Source organism: Pteropus alecto, unplaced genomic scaffold (genome assembly GCF_000325575.1).
Source record: "Pteropus alecto unplaced genomic scaffold, ASM32557v1 scaffold60, whole genome shotgun sequence".
Lineage (NCBI taxonomy): Eukaryota > Metazoa > Chordata > Mammalia > Chiroptera > Pteropodidae > Pteropus > Pteropus alecto.
In genome coordinates this window covers 6,250,452-6,272,090 of record NW_006430726.1, presented here as the reverse complement: position 1 = coordinate 6,272,090, position 21,639 = coordinate 6,250,452, and the positions used below count along the sequence as shown (strand labels likewise).

The window sequence follows — 21,639 nt, the reverse complement described above, 5'->3', positions numbered from 1 at the left end:
GGAAGGTCTCCAGCGTCCTCTCCTCGCAGTCCGGCTTGGCCTCGTAGTGCTTGAGCAGCTTGTCGAAGTCGCGGTTCTGCTTGCAGTGCGCCAGGATCTGCAGGCTGTACTGGTGGTTGCGCACGAACTCCTGGTAGATGTTCAGCATGGGCAGCAGGATGTCGAACAGGTCGGCTGCAAGGCGCGCGGGCTCAGTGGCGGCCGGGCCCCGCCACCCGCCCTGGACGTGGCTCCGCCGCCACCGCCCCGCCCGGGGACCACCGCGCAGCCTCAGATGGGGAGCGGGGGCCCTGCGAGGTGTGACGTGCGTATCGGGGGCCAGGAGAGGGTGACGAGGTGCTGCGCCGTGCCCCCAGCGCTTTAGGTCCCAGCTACGCACTCCCCAGCTGCGGGGGGCCCTCAGCCACCCCCCCCCAGGATCTGCTCTCAGCAGAAGGACGCTGCCCTCTACAAGTCACACCCACGCAATGGCAGGTCCAGGTGGAGGCGGAAAGGCCAGCCCCTGTCTCATTCCGGGGCCTCCCCGAAGGGCCGCCCAGGCTCCCCAGCTTCCATGGAGTCAGCCGAGGCCCTGGATGTAACTGCATCGCCGCCATCCCACCCCCTCTGCCCAGGCCCCCTCTCAGCATAGTGCTGAGGGCTCCCCATGAGGCCCCCTCCCAGGGTCCCACCTGTGACAGCCCACGTGATGTCACAGGTCAGTCTGCAGGGCGTGGAGCTGGGTCTCCCGACACCCCCATCCCAGATCTCCCCACCCTGCAACACACCCTCCCGCCGCAACACGCCTTCTTGGGTTCGTGTCCCTGCCCCCCCACTCCCCAGCTCTGCACCCCCAGTTTGGTGGGCTGGGTCCCCGCTGGCAGCCCCATCCTTCCAGCCCTGGATGCTCACACCTGCTTCCTGGACCCCCCACTCTTGGCGGGATGGGACGACCCCCAACCTCTGCCGACAAGCCCACGCTCGTGGGCACCGGAGCGCTACACGGCTGTCGCAAGCACGCCTTCAGTGTGACAAACACGCGCTAGAATGCGAGGTTAAAAAAGCCCACGGCGAGATTCAGATTCTATATTCAGTTACATGAGATCGGAGGAAAACACCCGAGTGTTTACGGTGGTGTCTTCGGGCGGCAGAACGACCGTTGATATTTTTAAACGTTTTCTACTTTTCTGGGTTCTGAAACTTTCTCAGATGGGTACGTATGCATTATTTTTAAAAGGGAAAAGCAGATAAGGAACTAGAAGCATATCGCGTCCTCCTAGAAACAGCTTCTGACAACTTGTCTTCTGTCTCCGACTCCCTCTGAGGGATCTGGTGGCCTTTCAAGGGGCCACCCTGTGCCACTCTGGGAGGACGGAAGGGCCTCCGGGTTGGAGGGTGGCCCAAGAGAGAGGCTTGGAGGGCGGGGTGGGGCTGGGGGACTCACCCAGGACCAGCGTGGGCCAGCTGGAGATACGGGCCTTCAGGCCTTGGTAGAAGATCTGGTGTAGAAACATGATGGTCTCACTGAAAAAGAAAGCAGGGAGGTGCGGGGGGCTGAGGCCCAGGAGAGGGGGAGACGGCTCCGCGGGACCCCAGCAGCAAGGCCCTGTCTTGTCCTCCACGGAGACCCTGCGAGAGAGCTCCGTCAGGGGTCCAGCAGAGGGGCGCCAGCTGCTGGAACGGCGTGTGGGGGACATTGTAAGCTACAGCTGGCAAACGTGGAGCCGGGGAAGCCTCCATTTTTAGGCAGAAGCCATGAGGGTCTCGCCTGGAACCCCACCACGCAGAAACCGCGTACTCAGCCATCTACCAAGACCAAAAATGATCTCGTGTCGATGGGATTTGCTTGGGAAAGAATCCTTGTGGGCGCGTCGGGTGGACCCGTGCCCTGCGTTTTGGCCGTTCGAGTCTCACGTCCCTTCGCCATTTGGTTCTCTGGCTAATTTTAGATCCGCTCTCTCTTCGGAGGACGATCTGGCACGCACGCGATCGCAGACATTTCCGCCCGGCCGTTTGCCCCTCGACTGTGCGTTCGGTGTGTTTTGGACGCTGTTCCGTCGTGCGAGCGACAGTTTCCTTTCGGCCTCGAGCAGCACACCTGTCCCCACCCCCGGATCGCACGTACACACCTGGGTTTTACTGTTTCGACTTTACATGTAAATACTCAACTACGGTTTTCTCCGGAGTAAGATGTGACTAAGGGGTGGAAATGTGATCCTTCCTCGGTTCAGTTTGCCGACTTCCCCGTTCCCTGCATCGACTGTGCCAGCTGCTTCTCTGCTAGGCCGCCGTGTTGCTGTTACTGAATTCTGATATCCTTCGGTCTGTTTCCGGGCTATTTTTGGTGATGTATCGATCTGTTTCGTTAATTTCAAGATATTCATAAACTTTTACATTTTAATTACAGGTAGGGAGCTTTTCATTGTTCTTTTCAGGACATTATTATCCACTCCGATGTATTTATTCCTTCAGCCGAATGTTAGAATCATTGTGCGAGGCTTGCACTTTGTTTGAAATCGTACGAAATCTATAGCATATTTTGCATGAGAATGACATCTTTATGACACAGAATCTTCCTGTCGGGATGCGGACCCACCTCCTGTTTTCCTATAGCCCGCGAGCTTCGAAGGATTGTTACATTTTTAAACGGTTGAAAGAAAATCGAAGGACTATGCCGTGCCACGTGAGAATCCCGTGACACACGCGTTTTGGTGTCTGTAAGCGGAGCTGCCTCGGAACACAGCCGACCCCCTGGTTTACGCGTGGTCCGGCTGCTCAGTCTTGACGTGACCCGTCTGGCCCACAGGGTCTAAACTATTTGCCACCTGGCCTTTTGCAGTTTGCCGGCCCCTCAGCTGTGTGCATGGGGGTGCAGGGGGTGCAGCGGGTACAGCTGTGCCCTACGGCCGGCCCCGTTCCCGCCCTCAGCACGCTGTGGTCCAGCGGGGGACACAGACACTGACGATCGTCATTTTAGCGGATGAGTGTTACGAAAGGGCCAACCAGGGGACCTAACAACCAGGGGACGTAAGCCAATGGCGGCAAGTGGCACGGGAGGTAGTCAGGGACACGACATCCAGGGGAAGATGTGCACAGCGAGTATTTGGATGTCACAATGAGAGCCAGGTGGGCCAGTGCCCCAGGGCGAGGCGGTGCCCTCTGCAGGGCCTGCGGGAAGTGCCCATCCTCCCAGTCCCCTGCTTGAGCCCGGGAGGGGGCCTGCCCTGCCCAGGGCCAGTCCCAGGTATTCCCTGCGAAGACAGCCCTGCCCGCCCTCCGCTGCCTGCCACCTGTCGCCAGTTTCGCCTCATGGGTTCGAGTCCCCGACTGCCGGTCCTTAGTCCCAGCCCATGCAGACAGGACGAGTTGATGGCCGTGGCATGCTCCCTCACTGAGCCCCGCCCTTCCAGACCCAGGGCTCCTGGCAGCCATTGCCCATCAAGACACAATCCATCTGTCACCCGGGAGGGACCCCTTGGGCGCCTGTGGTTCCCAGCATGCTTTGCCGGGCCTGGCTTCTCTAAGGGGGACGGTCCACGTGTGCGAGCTCATGGTCGTGGGTGCTGCCTCGCTCCAGAAGTGCATGGTTACCCCGCCCCGTATGAAACAGCCTGGAACCGGGGGCGGGCGGGGGAGGCCTCTCTTCCCAAGCACCCGTATTAATGAGCTGCAGCAAAGGAATCACCAAAGTAGCATCAGGTTTGGGGCAAGCTGAGCACAGAAATGCCTTCTAATTGGCGGGGCTCTTGGCTCGTGACCCACGGGCTGTGCGGTGGCCTCGGTTCTCGCCCTGGGTCCTGCCTCCCCAGAGCCTCTGCGCTCAGCAGGAGGCCAGTGCCCTGCGTGGGAGGAGCCGCAGCTGCTGGGGGCGGGGGAGGGGGCGTCCTGGGCAGCGCGGAGTGGGGGGGTGGTTAACCGGCCATCAACGCAGCTGACCCGCTGCGTGGCCCCCGCACACCTGGCACCTCTTCGAGCCCTCACACCGGCCTCGGGACATGTCCCCGAGGGTCGGAAACCACATGGGCTACGCGCCCACAGAGCCTGGCACAAAGCAGGGGCCACCAAACGGCGCCTAAACGCGAGTGTCCCCCCAGCTTTCAGTCCTGCCCGGTGCTGGGGGGGTGGGGTTGTTAGCAGGTTAACGAAAAAATAGTTCCAGCTGCTCCTTGTGCTCCTAAGGAGCCCGGAGGGTAAGATAGTACGGCCTTCCCCAGGGACCACAGCGACGTGGGCGTGACCCCCAGGCAGGCATCCTGTCTCCCCACTCGCCCCACCCCCGACCCCCCGCCCGGAGCAGAGAAGCAGGAGCCTCTGCTTTGCATGCACCGAGCCTTTTCTTACTTGATACAGTAAGAAAATACAGAAACACATGGACTGGCTTTTAATGCTGAGGCAGCGCCTTGGGTTCCTGGGGCCACCCCGCCTGGTCGTGACGTCTTAACCTTTTTACTTTTATGGGCTCCATTTGACAATGTTTTGCACCTATGATCACGAGCGATCTTGGTCTGTTGTTTTCTCGCAGTGTCTTGTCTGGTTTTGGTGACAGAGTGATGCCGGCCACAGGGCGAGCCGGGAAGTGCCCCCTCCACGCTAGATTTGAAGCCCCGTCCTTGGTGTCAGCCCTGTCCTGACCCATGACTGTCAGCCGCTCGAGCTCCATCTCTCCATCGGACCCACGTCTGATCCACGCCCCTCCTGGGTGTCCCACAGGCCCCTCGAACTTGCCACCACACCGGCAGAGAAGGGGGGGCACCGGAGAGGGGACCCTGGCCCCCGGACAGCCCTGCGCACAGGCTCCATGAGGGCCGGATGGAATGAGTGAAGTGACTGAACGGTGACCGTTTTGAAAGAAAAGCGGTTGAACGAACGCGTAGGGGACAAGGATTGACCTTCATTCCTAGGTGAGAGTCAGAGGTAAATAGCACCCGCTTTACCTGCTTTGGGGGTGTTGCCTTTATCTAGCTCCGCAGCCTTTATCACCCAGCAGGGAGCTCATTTATTCAAACCATTTCCTAAGCAGGGACTCCGCCTCCCCAGGTATGGCCAGCCCCGTGGTGACGCCCGTGTCACCGTCTGGGCAAAGCCGCTGCCTGTACGAGGTGCGTGGCTCCAGCGGCCAGGCGGGACCGGAGCGGCCTAAGAATGTAAAGGCGAACCTGGCCTTCCTGTCAGTGTGAGGTGTCGGGGTGAAGGAATGGGGCGTATTTAGCCTTTTGTCGCTCGGTTTATAACTCTTACCATTTCCACCTCGGCCACCGACGTTTTGGGTGGAATAGTTCTCTGTGCCGGGGGTGCTGTCCTAGGTGCTGAGCCGCGGCCCTGGCCTCCGCCCCACGGCACCGCCCCCCCCCTCCGTCACCTTTTCACCATCAGGAATGTCCCCACACTGGGCCAGCTGTCCCCTGGGCGGCGAGACTGCACTTAGACAAACGCCGTGTGGCAGGGGGTCTCGGCTTCCAGCCACCGACCTCGGCACCTCCCTCCGGCCGGCCTCGCGTCGGCGCCCCGCTCCACGCCGCACGCGCGCACGCCTCACCTGTTGAGGAAGATGCTGCTGACGTCGTCGTGCGTGATGGGGGGCTTCTTGGAGCTGGCGGCCATGCGCAGCGGGCGCAGGAAGTTGTTGACCAGGATGTGCAGCTGCTGCACGTACTCGGCCTCGGCCTCCAGCATGCTGAACACCACCTGGTTGCGCTTGCGCATGCTGTCGGCGTGCGGCGAGCGGATATAGTCCTGGATGATGGTCTTCCACTTGCGCCGGCACAGCCAGCCGCGCAGGAAGCTCTGCACCTGGGCGCGCGGCGGGGACAGGCGGGGACACGGTCAGGCCCGGCTCCTCGCACCCCGGGGGCGGGAGCGCCGCGTCATGTCCGCGCTGGGCGCAAGGACGAGAGCGCAGACGAGGACCAGGCCCGGTCCCTCCGAGCCCAGCCTCCCGCCTGCACGGCGGGGCTGAGATGATGCGGGACCACGGTGTGGTCCGTGGGCGCCATCTGGTTGGACGTGCAGACCCCCGGGCCGCGCCGGGCCCCTGCGTGCTAACAAGGACCCCGCCCCGAGCCTGCTCTGTGGGCTGCAGCCTCGTGCTGGGAGACGGGCGAGGACAGAGGGCGCTGGGCTGTGCTGGGCACGGGTCACGCCTCTCCCTGTCCCCTCACCGGCCTGAGAGCCCAGGGGTCTCATTTGCAGCTCGTCCGGGGAGAGGGCGATTATCACATTGGACAGAGGTTGGCCAAGCAGTTCCTCTAGGCCCAGGCTCACCTTCCTGCCTGGCGCGGGGTGTGGAGGGGTGGGGAGCGACTCTGGGGCTCCACTGGCTTTTCTGGGAGTCGGGTGCCTGGTCCCGCCTCCTTTTGGCAGGAACTTGGGAGAGGAGAATTGGACCCAAGAGGCACATGCTCCCAACCAAGGCACTGCCTCGGTCCCTGCCCGCCCTGTGCTGAGCCGGCCTGAGCTCAGGTCTGCACGGCGCTGGGTGGAGCCTGGACGGGAGCCTGGGGGCTGGATCACACGTGCGGGTGGGACCTGTTGGCTGAGGGTGTTCGCGGGAGAGGAGAGGCCAGGCCTGAGCCCCTCACACTTTGCTCTGAGGCTGCAGTGGGGTGACTAGAGGGGAGGAGGCGGGGTTCAGCTGGTACGTAACGTGTTCCCACCGGGATGGCTTCTCAAAATGGGGCCCAGCGGGGCCACAGCAGAGAAGGACGGCCAGGGCGTCCCTGCCTGGTGGGGCTTGTCTCGGGCCGGGGGACATCCCAGTGCTCGCGGGCGCCTGGCGGGTGCCATAGGCGCATGCAGTCCGCGGGGCGGGGCCCCCCGAGCCACGCCTCCTGCCTGCGCCCCTGTGTGGGCGGGGCCTGGAGCTGCGGGACCTCCTGCTTTTCCCGGGACCAAGGACGTGGGCTCTGGAGCCTGATGTCCAGGGTTTACCCGTCACTCTGCAAACAGCCAGCTGTGTGGCCCGGGCAAGTCCCTTGGCCTGTCTGTGCATGAGTTCCCCCCGTGTGACACGTGATGAGAAAACCTCAGGGCGTGTGGTCAGGGGCGGTTGGGGAATAGTGTTCCCCAGGGGAAAGCGCTAAACGAACGAGTGCTCGCTAACCCTGCGCTTGAGAAACCGGAACCCCGGATTCCTATGTGAAATGTCCGGCGGTCAAAGCACTGGTAGCCAGTGACAAACGACGCGCGGGCTCTGAACCCCAAGCACGCTAGGAGGCTGCACTTGGCCTGTGTCTGGTCTGGGTGGCATTCGGGGTCCCTTTGCCTCTCGGCAGGGGGTTGTCTGGTTTCACTTGTTTCCTTCGGGGGAGTCAGGCTCCCCTGCCTCAGTCTGGCGAGCGGCAGACACCGAGCGTGTGCTTTCCCCGCACCCCACGGGGTCGGTGCCCTGCGGTGGGCGGACCCGGCACCGTCTGAGACGGCCAACCCTCTGGACTCTAACAGGGCGAAACCAGTGCGAAGTACTGTGGGGTCCTCTGCTGAGGTCCACTGGGGGCTGGGGGCGGGGGCAGTTGCGAGGAAGTGTTTATGTGACGGCGAGGGGGCCTGGGAGTCCGGCGGAGGCCGTCTGGTGTCATGGGGGAAGCTCTGGGCTGAGTCCCGCGCCTTGCTTCCTGCCTTCCTCTCCAGGAGCCTCAGCTTTCTTACCTACGACCCGGGCTCCATCCCCCCACCACGGGGACAGCCGGAAGTGGTGGCTTGATGGCACTGCTCAGGGGTCACGGCCGCCGGCTCTGTCCGGGGCTGAGTGAGGGCGCCGGGGGGTAGCGGGATGGGGGCTGGGTCAGGTGGCTCTGAGCAGGGCTGGGGCCGTCGTGCAGCCGGGAAGGACCATACAGACCTTCTTGATTTTCTTGATGTCGCTGTCCTCGTCGTTGGGGGCGGTGGTCTGGGTGGACTGGACACGCTCGTGGTCCTTGAGCAGGGACGCAATCTGCAGCAGAAACACAGGTTGGCTGTCCCGTGCGGCCGCGGCAGCAGGCACTGCGTGGTGGCAGGGACCTGCCACTCCCCCGAGAGCTGAGGGCACCGCGGCTCAGGCCGCCCCCGCCGTGGGAGCTCGCCCAGCTGGACGTCTGTGAGTGACCGCGGGCCAGGCCCTTCACGCGTCCGGCCTGGGAGCCTGACCTTGGTCTGGGATCCTCCCCCCGTCCCTCAAACATCGCCACCTTGAATTTTCCGTTTATACTGTGGTGAAATGTGCGTAGCATGGAGTTTGCCATTTGAAGCTGGCTTTACCTGCGCAGTTCAAATCGCCAGCGCTTTGTCATCGTCCCATGTGAAACCGTTCTGGGTAAACCCTAACTGCACCCCTCCCCCGGCGCCCACCGTCCGCCGTCTGCGTCTGTGAATCAGACTCCTCCAGGGACCTCATCGGAGGGAGCCCTACAGTACTTGTCTTTCTCTGACGGGCTTGTCTCACTGAGCACAGTGTCCTCCAGGCCCGTCCATGGCGTGGCCGGCGTCGGGATGCCCCCCCTCTGCGAGGCCGAGGGATGCGCCGCTGTCGGTATAGATCGTGTTTTGCTCTCTGTTCATCTCCCGATGGACACTTGGGAGTCGCTTTGTTTTTTCTAACCAGCCACCCTAGAAGCCCACCCAGTCTGCTGGGGGAGGGCGCCGGCGTCTGGGGCGCGGTCCCGCCAGCCACAGCCGCCAGTGTCCCCGACCTGGAGCCCTCTTTGGGGCGGCCCTGGGGACGAACACTTGAGCTGCCCTAAAAATCTCTGTCTGCCTGATCTGGGGCTCAGGAGAGGTCGGCACGGGGTGGGGGGGCCTGGGACTCCTCAGGGGGACAGGCCGGCGCTACGTCCTCCGGGCGAGGCCCCTCCCCACCAGCCCGGGTCTGCCAGTCTTCGCTGTCACCTTCACCGGTGCCGCGGACTCTGCCCTTCAGTGTTTGAATGCCGCATCGCCCGTGTCCTCCCCGTCTTTGCCGAGAGCTCCGGGGTGGGGAGTGGGGGGCCGGGCCCGGGCCCCTTCCTGTTCATTAACTTGCTCCCGGCCTGGCATGCAGCACATACACGTGGCCACGTTAACAAGTGATTAAAATAATAATCATAATAACCAGAGCAACAAGACCGTCAACCACAGGAAGACACCGCCGTCACTCGGCCCCACACGTCTAAAGATAGCAGCACGGGGACACTGTCGCAGAGCCGCCGCTCCCTCCCCGGAGCACGTGGCTCTGTCCCCTCAAGGCCTTTTTTTCGCAGGATGAATGGGCTCTCACAGTTGAGCGAAAACAGCACTTTGAAAGCAAAATGGAACAGTTACCCGCTCCCCACTCCCAGTTGCTAAAATTACCCAGCGAGGCTTGAAGAGCTGCTGAAAATATCGAATCGAGAAATTCTGGGTGCGGCTGGGGCGCTTCCCGCCCCTGCCCGATTCTCTGAGAACCTCTGCACATCGATATAAGGGCTGGTTGTCTGGTCTGACCCCAGAAGGGCTAGGGGACACATGCACACACGCACTCCCGGAGCCTCGGTGACCCGCACGCCTGGTCCGCACCCCACGCCGGCCCGATAGCGTCGCCTCCCTGTCCGCCTGCTTTCTGTGCCAGCTTCGGAATCTGCCCAGGGCACCCTTTCCCCCTAGTTGGGTGGGCGTGTGTGTGAGTCGTCCGTATTTAAATCCAGGACTCCGGGCTCAGCAGGGGCCGGGGCAAAAAATAGACACAACTAGGCCAGACGCTCTGCTGTGCGCACAGGCAGCCTCGGGGCCTTCGCCCAAGGACCAGGCCGGGTGGGTGAAGCTCCGCAGAGTCGTGGGGACCTGCGGGACTAGGGCCACAGGCCACCACGCGAGGACCCGTCTGCGGATGGCGGTGGGGGCCCGGCCAGCTCACGGAGGCAGGGACTTGTGGGTGGATTTGCTCTGGCCTCTGGTTTTCTGGGTTGACGTCCAGCACCGGCTCAGTTGGCCCTTGTCAGTGGTGGCCGTGGGGACGTGGGCTCTCAGCCCCGAGTCGCTGGGTCTGAGTCAGCGCCGGCCCACCCGCCACCCGCAGCCTCCTCGGACCCTGCGCAAGGGCTCCTGGCCCGGCCTGCTCCCCTCCCCCGAGTCCCCTCAGCCAGCGCAGTAGCTGACGGGGGAACTAAGCCACGTTTCCTTTCTGTCAGCAGCCAAGGTTTTGCCAAAGGTCTCTGCACATCTCGCCGTGTAACTTGGTCCTCTCTCCTTCTTCTCGATTGGCGCCCATCTTGGCCTGCCTTTGCGCCCACCCCGTCAGCACATCCTGGAGGGCCTGCCATGCTGGGTACTGTCCTCGGCACTGGTGACACAGAGCTGGAGCGGAGAAGTCACGTCCCTCCCGTGGGGAGCTTCCAGCCTACGAAGGGGGCCGGACGCCCACAGAAGCGGTGGCTCAGGGATGGGCTGTGTGCGCCGGGTCACGGGGCCCCACAGGGTGCGTGTGTGGGGTGGCGGCAGGGATGGGGAGTGGCAGGCAAGGTGGGAAGCAGACCTCAGCCTGGCGAGGGCTGCTGGGGACGCTCTGCCTGGGGAAGGGTCCCAGCACCTTATTCCATGTCTCCCGGATCAGGCCTCTCAGCGCCCTGGTGTCTGCGCTGGGGTCCATGTCAAAGTCTGTTTGCAAAACCGATTCCACGGCTGGAGGTGAACCCCGACGGCGAGCGTGTCCCGCAGGGTCACCGGGCAGTGACGTGCCGCAGCCCCTGCAACCTCTCGCCTGCTGGGGCCTGCCCGCCGCTCTCCGGGTTGACCCCCACTGGGGCCCTCTCCTCGGTTTCCACTTCATTAGCTTATTGATTTGTTGCTTCAGCTATTAATTGGTTAATTGACGAATTGCCTAATTGATTAGTTCATTTATTGGTTAACTTATTCGTTAACTGATTGGTTCGCTGTCAGACAGTCTTCGGAGTGTTTCGTTATGGAAGGCGAGGCCGTGGGGGTCGGTCAGAGGTGGGGGAAGAGAACAGAGTCTCGGGTGGGCTTTTGTTCGGCTTGACCTGCTCCCTCCAGGGCGAGGGGCTTGGGGCGGGGGCCCCAGGGCTGGGGAGCAGGGAAGGTGAAGAGACCCGGGTTCTGGGACGGGCAGAGCCCAGGCGTAGCGGGGCCCGGCGCTGCTCGACGCTCTGCTGTTGCTGCCTCGACTCTCCTGGGGCCCCGCGTTTTCATCCCGCACTGGGCCCCGCCAGGTGTGCGGCTGGTCCTGGGCAGAGGCCGATGCCGAAGCATGGGGAGGAAAATCCCAGGGGGCAGCGCTGCCCGTTCCCACGGCACCAGCCCACCTGCTCCTGCTGGCTCTCAGCCCCCACGGGGTGAATGACCAGCCTGCGCGTTCTGGAAAGCGGAGCGAGTGGCTCCTGCCAGGCGGTCTGGGCAGTGCCAGCATGTCACCGGGGGCGGGGCGAGGGGCTTGTAGAGACGTCATGACCGCCACCGCCGACCTCGTGGCACAGGGACCCTGGCGGCAGGAAGGCGGGGCGTCGTGAGGCCGGGGTCTTCCTGTCGTCTTTAAGCCGCTTTCTGTCCCCGTGGTGGGAGCCTGCTCTCTGCTCCCGTCCACGCCTTTGAGGAAGGTTGTTACATACACGAGGTGGCCTGTGTCAGGCGCTCGGGGACAGGAGGAGAAGCCACAGCGGGAAGTCACTGGGGCTTTCGCAGACACTTGGTGGCAGGACTGCCTTCCCCAGGTCCCGGAGCTGGGGCGTGGTCATGGGACTTGCTTGTCCCATGGGAAGTGAGCAGAGATGTCGCACATCAGCAGCCATGTTCCTCTCCCCTGATGTGACTGGTGATTTTCTTCCTGGTGGGCGCCAGCAGCCCGTGTCCCCAACGCTGAGAACTTCGTGGGGCGGAACCCACTGTGGACGCCCCGCGAGGCTGAGGAAGCAGCCATTGCTGTTCGAAGCCGCTAGAACATCGGGCTTGTTTGTCATGGCTGCATGTCGTAGCTCTTTCTGACGTGTGCACGTGGTGACCGCCCAGGGGTAAAGGGCAGTGAGGGTGGAGTGGACACAGCCAGTCGGGGGAGCAGCATCTGAGAGCCAGAGGTGGCAGGAGAAACTGAACCCCGGGGGATCCTCAGGAGAAAGGGGGTGGGGCCTGAGGTGCGCTGCTTGGCTCTCAGATGACCGTCAGTGGGGGCACAGGCCGCAGTCTGAGCCCAGACTCCAGCGCTGGAGGTGACCTTGGAAAAGTCCGTCCCTCTGGGGACCTGCTTGGCTCTCAGATGACCGTCAGTGGGGGCACAGCCGCAGTCGGAGCCCAGACTCCAGCGCTGGAGGTGACCTTGGATAAGTCCGTCCCTCTGGGGACTTCAGCATCTTCAGATCCCTCCCAGTTCTGACTTCTAAGACCTCTGCGTTTGTCACGGGGCCACTCGTCCCTTCCTGGGCCTCTCGGTGCCTCCTGCCTGCTTCCTGGGAAATGGGGTCTGTCCCCACATTCCTGGAGCCCCCACAGCAAACGGGTGCCCTGCGCCCTGCAGAGTGGGAGAGCCTACAGCCCGGAGGCTCAACCTCGCTGGCCTCTCTTTCGGAGTCTCCTTTGAGAAAACCTTTGCCCGGAGGGTGACGCACTTGGTCGGAGGCAATTTGCCCCACATTCCCGTGGATGGACTCCTGCTGCTGCTCTAATGCACGTGTGTGCACACACGCACACACACACATGCACATAAAGAACATAAAGCACACACGCGCACACACACATGCACATGCACGCACAAACACATGCACACACACGCACATGCACATAAAGGACACACATGCACACGCACGCACACACACATGCACATGCACGCACACACAAACACGCATGCACACGCACACACGCTCTCATCACCTGCTCTCACTACCCCTCTCTGCCCCATGAACCCCTGAAACATTTTAAGGTCACGCACAATACAAACCCACACCGGCTTTGGCCATCTGGAGGCCGACCCACTTCCTGGCCTAGGTTCGGTCCTGGGCCTATCACAGCGCTCACTCAGGCCTCGCACCGCAAGCCGATCTTAAGGGTAGAGGCGTCCACATCTGGTGTCTGACGCCCATTCATTCCCTAAGCCCTGACCGAGCACCTACTATGTGCTGGGCAGCAGGGAGAGAGCGGTAAGGCCAGCTCTGCCCTCAGGGAGTTCCCCCCGGGCCAGTGGGGCCGCTCTGATGTGGCCGTTGAGCCCAGGAAGGTCGCCCCAGGCAGGGACACGTGGGAGTGACAAGGGCACCCCAAACAGGAGCGCCGCACGTCCGAAGGCCAGAGGTGCCTGCTCACAGCCCTGGGGCGCCGGCAGGAGCCTGGCTGGTGGGGCGGGAGCCTGGGCATGAGTGCCAGGCAGCGCTCGGGAGCAGCAAAGCTCTCGAAGGCTTGGCCCGGCGACCTCTGCCCCGCGAGGCCCTGAGGAGCTCCCGTCCTGCCGGGCGGAGGAGAGAGACTACCTGGCGCTGAGCCAGGAGCCCACACGCCAGTGACACGCCTGGGACCCTGTGTCCCCCGCGTTTCGGGCTGGTCATGTGGACTGCTTGGTCGGTGTGCTGGGAACGTGCCCATAAGCACCTCGCCCAATCCTCACGGCCTTGGGGGTTGAGGGTAAAGAGCCTGGGAGAAGCGGAAGCACGGAGAGATTGGGGGGGTTGCTCCGGTTGCAGTTCCAGGGTGCAGAGGTGGGGTCTGCACCCAGATCTGGCTGCCGGCCTCCCCCATCCGCCAGCATCGCCGACTTTAACTCCCTAAGCCGGCATAGCCGCGGCTGGGAGGAGGCCCCCCGGCCCGTCACGTGCCCCCCTCCTGCGGGGAGCTGGGGTCTGCGGTGCTGGGCGTGGGGCCTGGGTCACCTCTGCCTTCAGTCGCTCGATCTCGACCTCCCCGTCCTCGATCTGCTGCCGCAGCTGCTTGGCCACGGTCTTCTCCGTCTCCACGATCTGCAGCAGGTGCAGGTGCTTCTGCATGAGCGATTCGTGCTCAGTGGCCAGCGTCCGGTAGCTGTGGACGGATGAGCACGGTGCGTGAGACGCTGAGGCCCGCACCCAGAGATCGCCCCGGAATCGGGGCTCGCCCCCACCGCACTCGGGAGGCGCTCCCCAAGCCACCCCGCCGAGCGTTTGTCTCCACCTTTATCAGGCCCTGGGCATCATCTCAGGGGGTGCCCGTCCCCCAGAGCTCAGATGCTGCAGGGAGGAGGACAGAGAAGCACACCGTTGTCCACTGAGCCAGAAAGATCTGCCCGGAGAGGTGAGTCTGGGTGTCCCTTCCCTGGACAGTAGTCGGCTCTGCCAGGGGACTGTCGGCTCCGGGGCCACACGCTGGCCCACAAGCCCATTATTTCCGCAGGACCCTGAAAACTCAGTCCGGCCTGGAGCCTGCATTCTCTGCAGCGCATGCCCTGCTTCGGCCTTCCCCCCACCCGGCCCCGCTGGTCCTCCTCATGAGCGGGGCACACACTGCTGGGGGCGAGGGCGGGGGAGCAGGGCTACCGTCCCGCGTCAGAGCCCACAGAGGTGTGGATTGTCAGTCCACAGGCGAGAGAGTGGCCCAGGGGGGAAGTCAGGCCCGGCTCCCGGTGCCCACGCGTCTGGGCGGAACCCTGGCGGCCCTTAGCCACGTGACCCTCAGTCCCACCGAACGTGCTCAGACCCCACTGGAATGAAAGCCAGCCCGGGTGGGGCCGCTGGGGGGCTGTGACACTGCTCCCCACAGCCTCTCACGACTCCGCACTCCGGGCCTCTCTGGGGGACCCTGCCGGTCTTCCATGGCTCCCTCCCCTCCCCCTCTGCCGTGCCTCCTGCGGTTTGGGTTTGCTCAGGATGGCCCCTTGGGCCCAGCCCTTCTGCCGGGACTGTGGGGAGACGTACCTGGCATGAGCGATGGCGGCCACCCACTCGTCACAGTCCTTTGCATCCTCTGTCCTCAGCTCCAAGGCTTTCTGGTTCTCGTGGCTGAAGTTCACCGTGAAATAATGCTGCGCCAAGAAGACGCCTCGGTCAGTGGGCTGCGTGCGGGCCCGGCCGCCCCTCCTGCGTCTCGCCGTCGGCGGAGCATTGTCGCCACGCCAGCCGGGCGAGGACTCGTCGTTCCCGACCACCGGAAGGCCATTCTAGCTAGCACTTCCAGACTCTTAATGGAGGCTCAGGGTGTCGTACGAACCCGCAAGGCCCTACATGCCAACGAATCGCAAAAAGCCAGTTTTCCACCGTCGGGTGAGCTAGAAGGCAGGCAGGGGGAACACGCCGGGGGAGCGTGCGCCTCGGGACCTGGATACCAGTCCAGAGAAGCCCGCGTTTAGTTTACGCCGCCAAAATGTACTGTGTTTTCTTCTAGGTCCCGGGGTCAGAGCGTGGAGCAGACAGACACAGTCCCTAGGACAGCCCAGTGGAAGCCACCTCTGTGTGGGGTGCAGCTGAGTGACTTAGAGCTGGTCACCCACAGGGCCTGTCCCCTGACCTCCCAGGGTGCAGGGGAGCCACCGGTGGGCGAGTATCTGTAATATCGTGATGCGCGTGAACACAGGTAGAGCCGCTGGATCAGTGGGTGCAGTGACCCTCGCTGCAGTGAGGTGCACAAGGGGCTGTGGGCGCAGAGAGGACCACACGCGGCTCCAGCCCCAGGGGGCAGAGGGCTCCCCAGAGGCCAGGGCGCTGGTCCCGGTTTTATTTCCCTTGGATGAAAGAATGTGGGGGCCGCATGGCCATCTAGAGGGTGGGAGGGGCCATGCAGTGGGAATGGGGGTGCCCGGACCAAGCCGGGTCGGGGGACAGGGCAGGGCGGTGGGCTGAGTGGAGGGACAGGTGGAGGAGAGAGCCAGAATGACAATTCTCAGACTCTGGTTTGAGCAAAAACAAAAAAAAGGTGGGTGGGGGCGCCGAACACTGGGGGACATCGGCTGGGTAAAGGGCGGCAGGTGTGGGGGACGGACCTGCAGACCGTGCATTGCTGTGCACGCGCGTCACTGCGGGCTGCAGAATGGGGCGGAGGGGGCCGCCCTCAGGCGGCGGGGGAGCTGGGAAAGGCGTTGGCGACACAGGGGTGCACAGGCCATGTGCTGGGGGTGGAGTCTGAGGAGGCGCCCTGGGTCTGGTCCTGGTGGGACTAGAGGAGAGGCAGGTGGCGGGGTGCAGGTTGGGGCCCTGGAGCCTGCCCGTTCGGAAGGTGCCGCAGTGTGGCGCTGTGTCAGGGAGGGCACCATCCTCGTCCCTGTGTTCCCAGGTGTCGGGTGGCAGGGAGCAGCCGTCCAGGTGGGGCGCAGAAACTATATTTAGCTTTGCTGACATTTATGGCATTTCTGTTAATTGTCAGTCTGGGTGGCAGCCAGGGTGTGCGCGCGCGTGTGTGTATGTGGGTTGTTGCAGTCACCGTCTCTCACTGGTTTCCTAGGAAACAGATAACTGGGGTGTAGAATGAAATGTCAGCCACAGCCTCAAGCAACTGTCTTCGGAAGGCTCCGTGGGCACTGCTCCCCCACGGGAAGGAAGTGGGTGGGACACGGAGCCGCAGGTGGGTTCCCGACACCCCCTCCCCCATCTCCCGAGAAATGATGGACACACGAATGCTCGTCTGCCCTGAGCTCATGTGTTCCTATGTTCGCCAGCTGGGACAGGTGTCGTTACCTGTTTTCCAGTGTGGGAACCTAAGGCTCAGAGAGGCAGAGCCCCCTGCCGAAGGCCACACAGCTAGAGGGCAGAGCAGCCGGGAGGACAAACCCTCACTGACCCTCAGATGGAAAAAGCAGGTCCCGCCCCGAAGGAGCCTGTCGGCAGGTGAGGCTCGGGGTGCAAACCCAGAAGCGAGGCTCTGTCGGTGACACCAGGCGGAGCCCCTGGGGCAGGAGCGAGCGCCAGGCAGCCAGGCGGGGCACAGAGCCGGTTGCTGGCCCAGGAGACAGATGCCCGTCTTCTCCCTGGGACCCTGTCACCATGTGACTCCTCCCAGAGCATCCTCCCTTCCGCTTAAGCTGCTCTGAAGGGCTCCTGTGGCTCCTGTTCCTTCGGATAACTGATTCCTGGCCAGGAAGGGTCTCGAGCCTGGCCCCGAGCCTGGCCTGGGCGCATGGAGCCTTCATTTGTGAACGGGTGACTGCAGGCTGAAGGCGTTAGCAGGACACGAGAGCCTGGCTTATTGATTAATTGATAGCAAAAGCCACAAGCAGGTGACACTGAGTTGGCCTCTCAAGCATGGGCGGTGACAGTGGCTGGCGGAGGTGGGGCGCGGGCTCTTCCTGAAGCACGTCTGTGGCTCCTCAGGGACAGCGGCAGGCCCACCCCCGTCGTAAAGGCACTGAGCAGTCCTGCAGCGGAGGAGCCTTTCCTGGACCCCTTCAGTTTTGTTTTTTGGAAGCCGTAGCAACATTCCATCAAACCAGGGTTCCGGGGAGTCCTCTTTGGGACCTGGTTTCAAATTCATCACGTTTTATTCAGGCTTGGGGTCTCCCACATGTCTCTTCGCTTCTGCATTTTCTTTTTCACAGGATGGGGACGATACAGCCCCCTCCACAGGGTCGTTTAAAACGGATGACACCGCGAACGCTCCTGATTCAGAAGAGGTGCTCAGTCGTGGTCAGTAAAGCGGCCGAGTCGCTCGCAAGGTCCATGTGACGGACTGGTCAACCTAAGCGGCAGCGTACCAGGAGAGGGCGCGGTGCGTTCACCTGCGGGCACACACAGCGCCCCGCGGATCCGCGTCTGATTGCATCTGCGAGCATTTGAAAGCAGCCTGTTTGCGGATGGGATCAAGTTGCCATGACGTCAGACTGCATTAACTAGAAGCGGGAACGGTGGACACAGACACGCAGGGGAGGAAGCCACGTGAAGAGGGAGGCAGCGAGGGCAGAGAGGTGTGTGCAGGTCGGGTGACGCCCAGGGTTGCTGGCCGCGGTCCAGATGGAAGAGGCAGGAAGCTGCCCCCCGAAGCCTCCAGAGTGAGCGTGGGCCCGCGGACCACTGGCCTACAGGCCGGTGAGTGAAGTTCTGTTGTTTTAAAAAGAACCACAAACGAAAAACCGCACATGTGCACGTGCGTGTGCACACACACACACACGTGCTCGCACATGATCTCGCCACTGGTGTAAGGGAGAGGCTCATGAACCCAGTAGTGACAGCTGTGCTAAGATCGAGGCTCATCACGAGTCGGCAATTTCTGGCCTTCTTTGCATCGTCTTTGAGTCTGATTTCTCTCACTCCTGACAGCGAGTGGCCACCAAGTTCCATGCTCCTCAGCATCTCTAGACCCTGTGTGTTCCCGTCCTCGCTGCCACTCCCTGCCTCAAAGCACCAGCGTGTCCCACCTGGACCGTGAGCCGGCCCGTCTCTGGCCTCCCTGCCCCGGTCTTACTCCCTCTCATTCATCCTGCTTGTCCAGAGTCCAGACCCACTGGGCCCTGCTCGTGCCCCCTCAAGGGCGGGGCAGCTGGGGTTGCCGAGGGCCAGCTTCTCCCTCGCTGGGTCCTGGCTCCTCTCTCCCGCCCCGCCCCTGGGGCTGTGGTCCCAGCTGACACTGTGCCTCAGCCATCCTCTCTACCCGATGCTGCCTGATGTCCCGGTCCACAGGGGCCATGCTGGGGACACACACCTGCTGAGCACACACGCCCTGGCCTGGAGCCCATCTCTCCTCTCCTCCCCTAAGGAGGGCCATCCGTCCAGACTCCTCCTTATACCCTCCTGGACACCCCAGTCCCTTTTCCACCTCTCAGCCACAGGGTCCTGTGAGAGGCACCCTGTCCTCCAGCCCTGGCAGGGAGAGGTCCCGTTTTGACTGCACCACCCTCCTGCCTGGCACACGGCCCTCACGAGGGACCGGGTTTCCCCCTTGGGTCTGCTTGATGGACCTGTGGGTCTCCACTGGCCTCGCAGGTGCTCCCACAGCAGCCCTCACCTGATGGGGCCTCACACGGGAGCTGGACCCCACTCCGGGACCCTCTGCCCTGGAGTGAGTGGCCCCATTCCGTCCAACCTCTGCCTCTGGGTTCTCGAGGGTGAGACTTCCCCAGGGCCTGCTTACTGCCCCGGGACTCTGCTCTGTCCTCAAGCTGAGGGCCTGTCTCAGGCCCCCGTCCAGCTCCCAGCTTGTCTCCCATGGGGCCTGAGTCACGCACCGGTCTGGCCCACCACCCAGCCCAGAGCTGAGGCCCGCTGCCGGGACCGACCTCCTGGATACCTTACACTCACTCACCCATACTCCCTGCCTGCCCCACTGGGACTGGGCGAAGGAGGTGGGGGGAACGGCCACAGTCTCAGAACTTAAGAGGCCGGTAAAAGCTCTGGGCCTGAGAATCAGCCTTGAACTAGGCGGTGCTCGACCCACGGCCTGTGTCATGCAGCCCTCCGAGCCTCTGCTGCCAACTGGTCTGAGTTTTAGAGTGTACTGCTCCAGATCACAGATGTCACACTGGTCCTGCCTGCACATCTTCCAACCTATCACCACAACTCACAAGCCTGCCCCTCCCCCTCCCACTAAGCACGGCGCTGGGAGTTGCCGAATAAAATCTGGACACGGCTGTCCTTTGGCTTCTGTTTGTAATAAAAAATGACAGTTATTCATTCGCTCTTCCAAAATTAATTTTGAAAGGCTTTTCTATTAAGCTCTGAGTTGGATTTTCCAATTTGAAAACAGAATAACTCAGGTAGGACGGACCCTTTCGAAAAGAATTATCGCATTTTTCATGGGAAAGAGGTTGCATTAGCCCTGCTGGGTTAGTAAGACGCGGTCTCTAACTTGTACCTTGCCGAACTTAACAATGGGCCTGATGCCCATTGCCCTTAAGGACCTGCAACGGGGAGGCCAGGTTCGGGTTCTGACCGACATTTCCTAGCAGTGAGAACGGGGCCTGGAAGAAACAGACACGAGGTTGACAGATGAGCTGCATGCGTCTGAGCATCGTCATACGCCCCGTGAGGAGTCTATGTCCCCGATGTTCCACAGCAGGTGCAGGGGCAACGTGGTGCTTACAGGAGAGAATAGGCGTGAACAGGACTTGGCAGGCTGCCGTCTGAAAAGGCGCTTCACTTGAATGGCGGCTGGATGGGAAGGCGTGGGCATAGCACTCGGAGCTGTTACAGGGTGCGAACTTGACACTCCTGGCCCCGGGGTGAGGCACAGCTGTCACTGCAACATAACCCGGTCCTGACTAGTGCGCCGGTTAAGAGGTCACCGCCTAGGCCCAGATGAGAGATGCCAGCGGCCTGGACTAGAGTGGGGGAGGAAGAGGTGGCCATAGGCGGGTGGTCTGAGAGAGACTGAGAAGGCAAGACTGACAGGCTGGTGGCGCTGTGGCCAGCAGGGATGGCACAGGCTCCTGCAGCGGTCATCCCCGTCCCTGAGGGGCACCTTGCTCAGGCTATGTCAGAGACCAACAGCTTCTCCGACTTGGGATTCACCGCCCTCTCTTTACGACCAGAATCAGGGCTCCCACTCCCTGGTGACTTGCTTCAGACCTGCCAGAGACCCAGGCGACCCGCGGGTTCCCTGCGGAAGAGCTGGCCATACAGCTGAAAGCTGACTCGGCAGCAGCTACAGTGAATCGCTAAGACCCCCTGTACTGTGCTGGGAATTTAGAAACGGCGCCCAGTTTACTACTCAGAGCAGGGCTGTGGGCCAGGTTCTATTGCGGTCTCCATCCCACGGATGGGGAAACGGAGGCTCAGAGGGCAGACCTTCCCCAGGGAGGAGGTGGCAGAACCAGCATCCACAGCCCTTCTGTGCGGTTCCAGGAGAGACCCACCGCGTTTCCCTAGCGCTGCCTCCTCAGAGGCCGAGTAAGAAACGCTTCAGTGAATGAGCTGGGAACAAGGCTGCGCGGTTCTGAGTGGGGGGCGGGCAGTAGGGGTGTCCACGGCTCCCAGATGCTCCCTGCACGACAGTCGCCCTCACGGAGGCATCTGGGCATTGGCAATGTTCTGCGCGCCTCTCAAATCTGTGTGTCCCCAGCGTCCCAGCGTAAACATCGGGGGCTGAGCCCCATTCTTGGCTGCGTGCACTCGGGCACGGATCCAGGCTCCCACGGAGTCCAGGGGGACAGGCCCCAGGGTGGCGGGTCGCGGATGCCTGCCTCTGGTGAGCTGCCCCCACGTTCAAGGGGTCTGAGTTGCAGGGTTGCCACCCGAGCAGAAGTCACTGGAGCGATGGTGACATATTTTCCCTGTTGTTGCTGCTTTTTCTCCACGTCTCTCGGCGGAGGACGATCAGCTCAAACGGCCCTCAAAGCTCCGGTTTTGGAGTCAGGCCGACCTGGGGGCCCAGGCCAGCCATGCCTGGCACACGCTCTGTAACCCTGAACACGCGAGGGAACAGCTCGGAGCCTCGGTTTTGTCACCGTCAAAAGTGGGTCGACAGCGGCGACCTCACGGGGCTGTCGGGATGATTGAGGGGGGCAGGGGGCGCCCTCTGGGGCCCGGCACACCGCAGGCACGCAGCGAAGTGCGCCGACTGTGCGTGAGCACTTTTGGCCTTGGGTTCTGCAGCGCTCCGCCCGCATCCGCTCCGTGCCAGCGCCGAAGGGCACTTAGCGGTGACGTTCGGTGAGGGTCAAACTGCTTAAAGCGTCAATAACGGTGACATCTGACGGGGAAACCGACTGGGGTGTCAGCGGTAGCCGCGCGGAGGACGGGGCGTGGCCGGCCGCTCGCCCCACGTGTCTCTGGGAAGTCTGCTCACGTGGCCGCCGCGCGCACGGAGCACGTGGGACGCTGTCTCGGATCTCGCGAGATGGCGCGA

The 21,639-nt window shown here is 62.6% G+C and overlaps 1 protein-coding gene across 1 annotated transcript in view; it reads right to left on the bottom strand.

The window, feature by feature from the left end:
* The window catches only part of RASGRF1 (Ras protein specific guanine nucleotide releasing factor 1), a 57,303-nt gene that overhangs the window by 30,930 nt on the left and 4,734 nt on the right, over positions 1–21,639 (bottom strand). Inside the window, exons 2-7 of the mRNA XM_006905373.1 lie at positions 14,790–14,896; positions 13,773–13,920; positions 7,817–7,909; positions 5,516–5,769; positions 1,424–1,503; positions 3–174 (exon numbers count right to left, since the gene is read on the bottom strand). Of these exons, the coding sequence (XP_006905435.1) occupies positions 3–174; positions 1,424–1,503; positions 5,516–5,769; positions 7,817–7,909; positions 13,773–13,920; positions 14,790–14,896 (854 nt within the window). The remainder of the gene's footprint in view (positions 1–2; positions 175–1,423; positions 1,504–5,515; positions 5,770–7,816; positions 7,910–13,772; positions 13,921–14,789; positions 14,897–21,639) is intronic.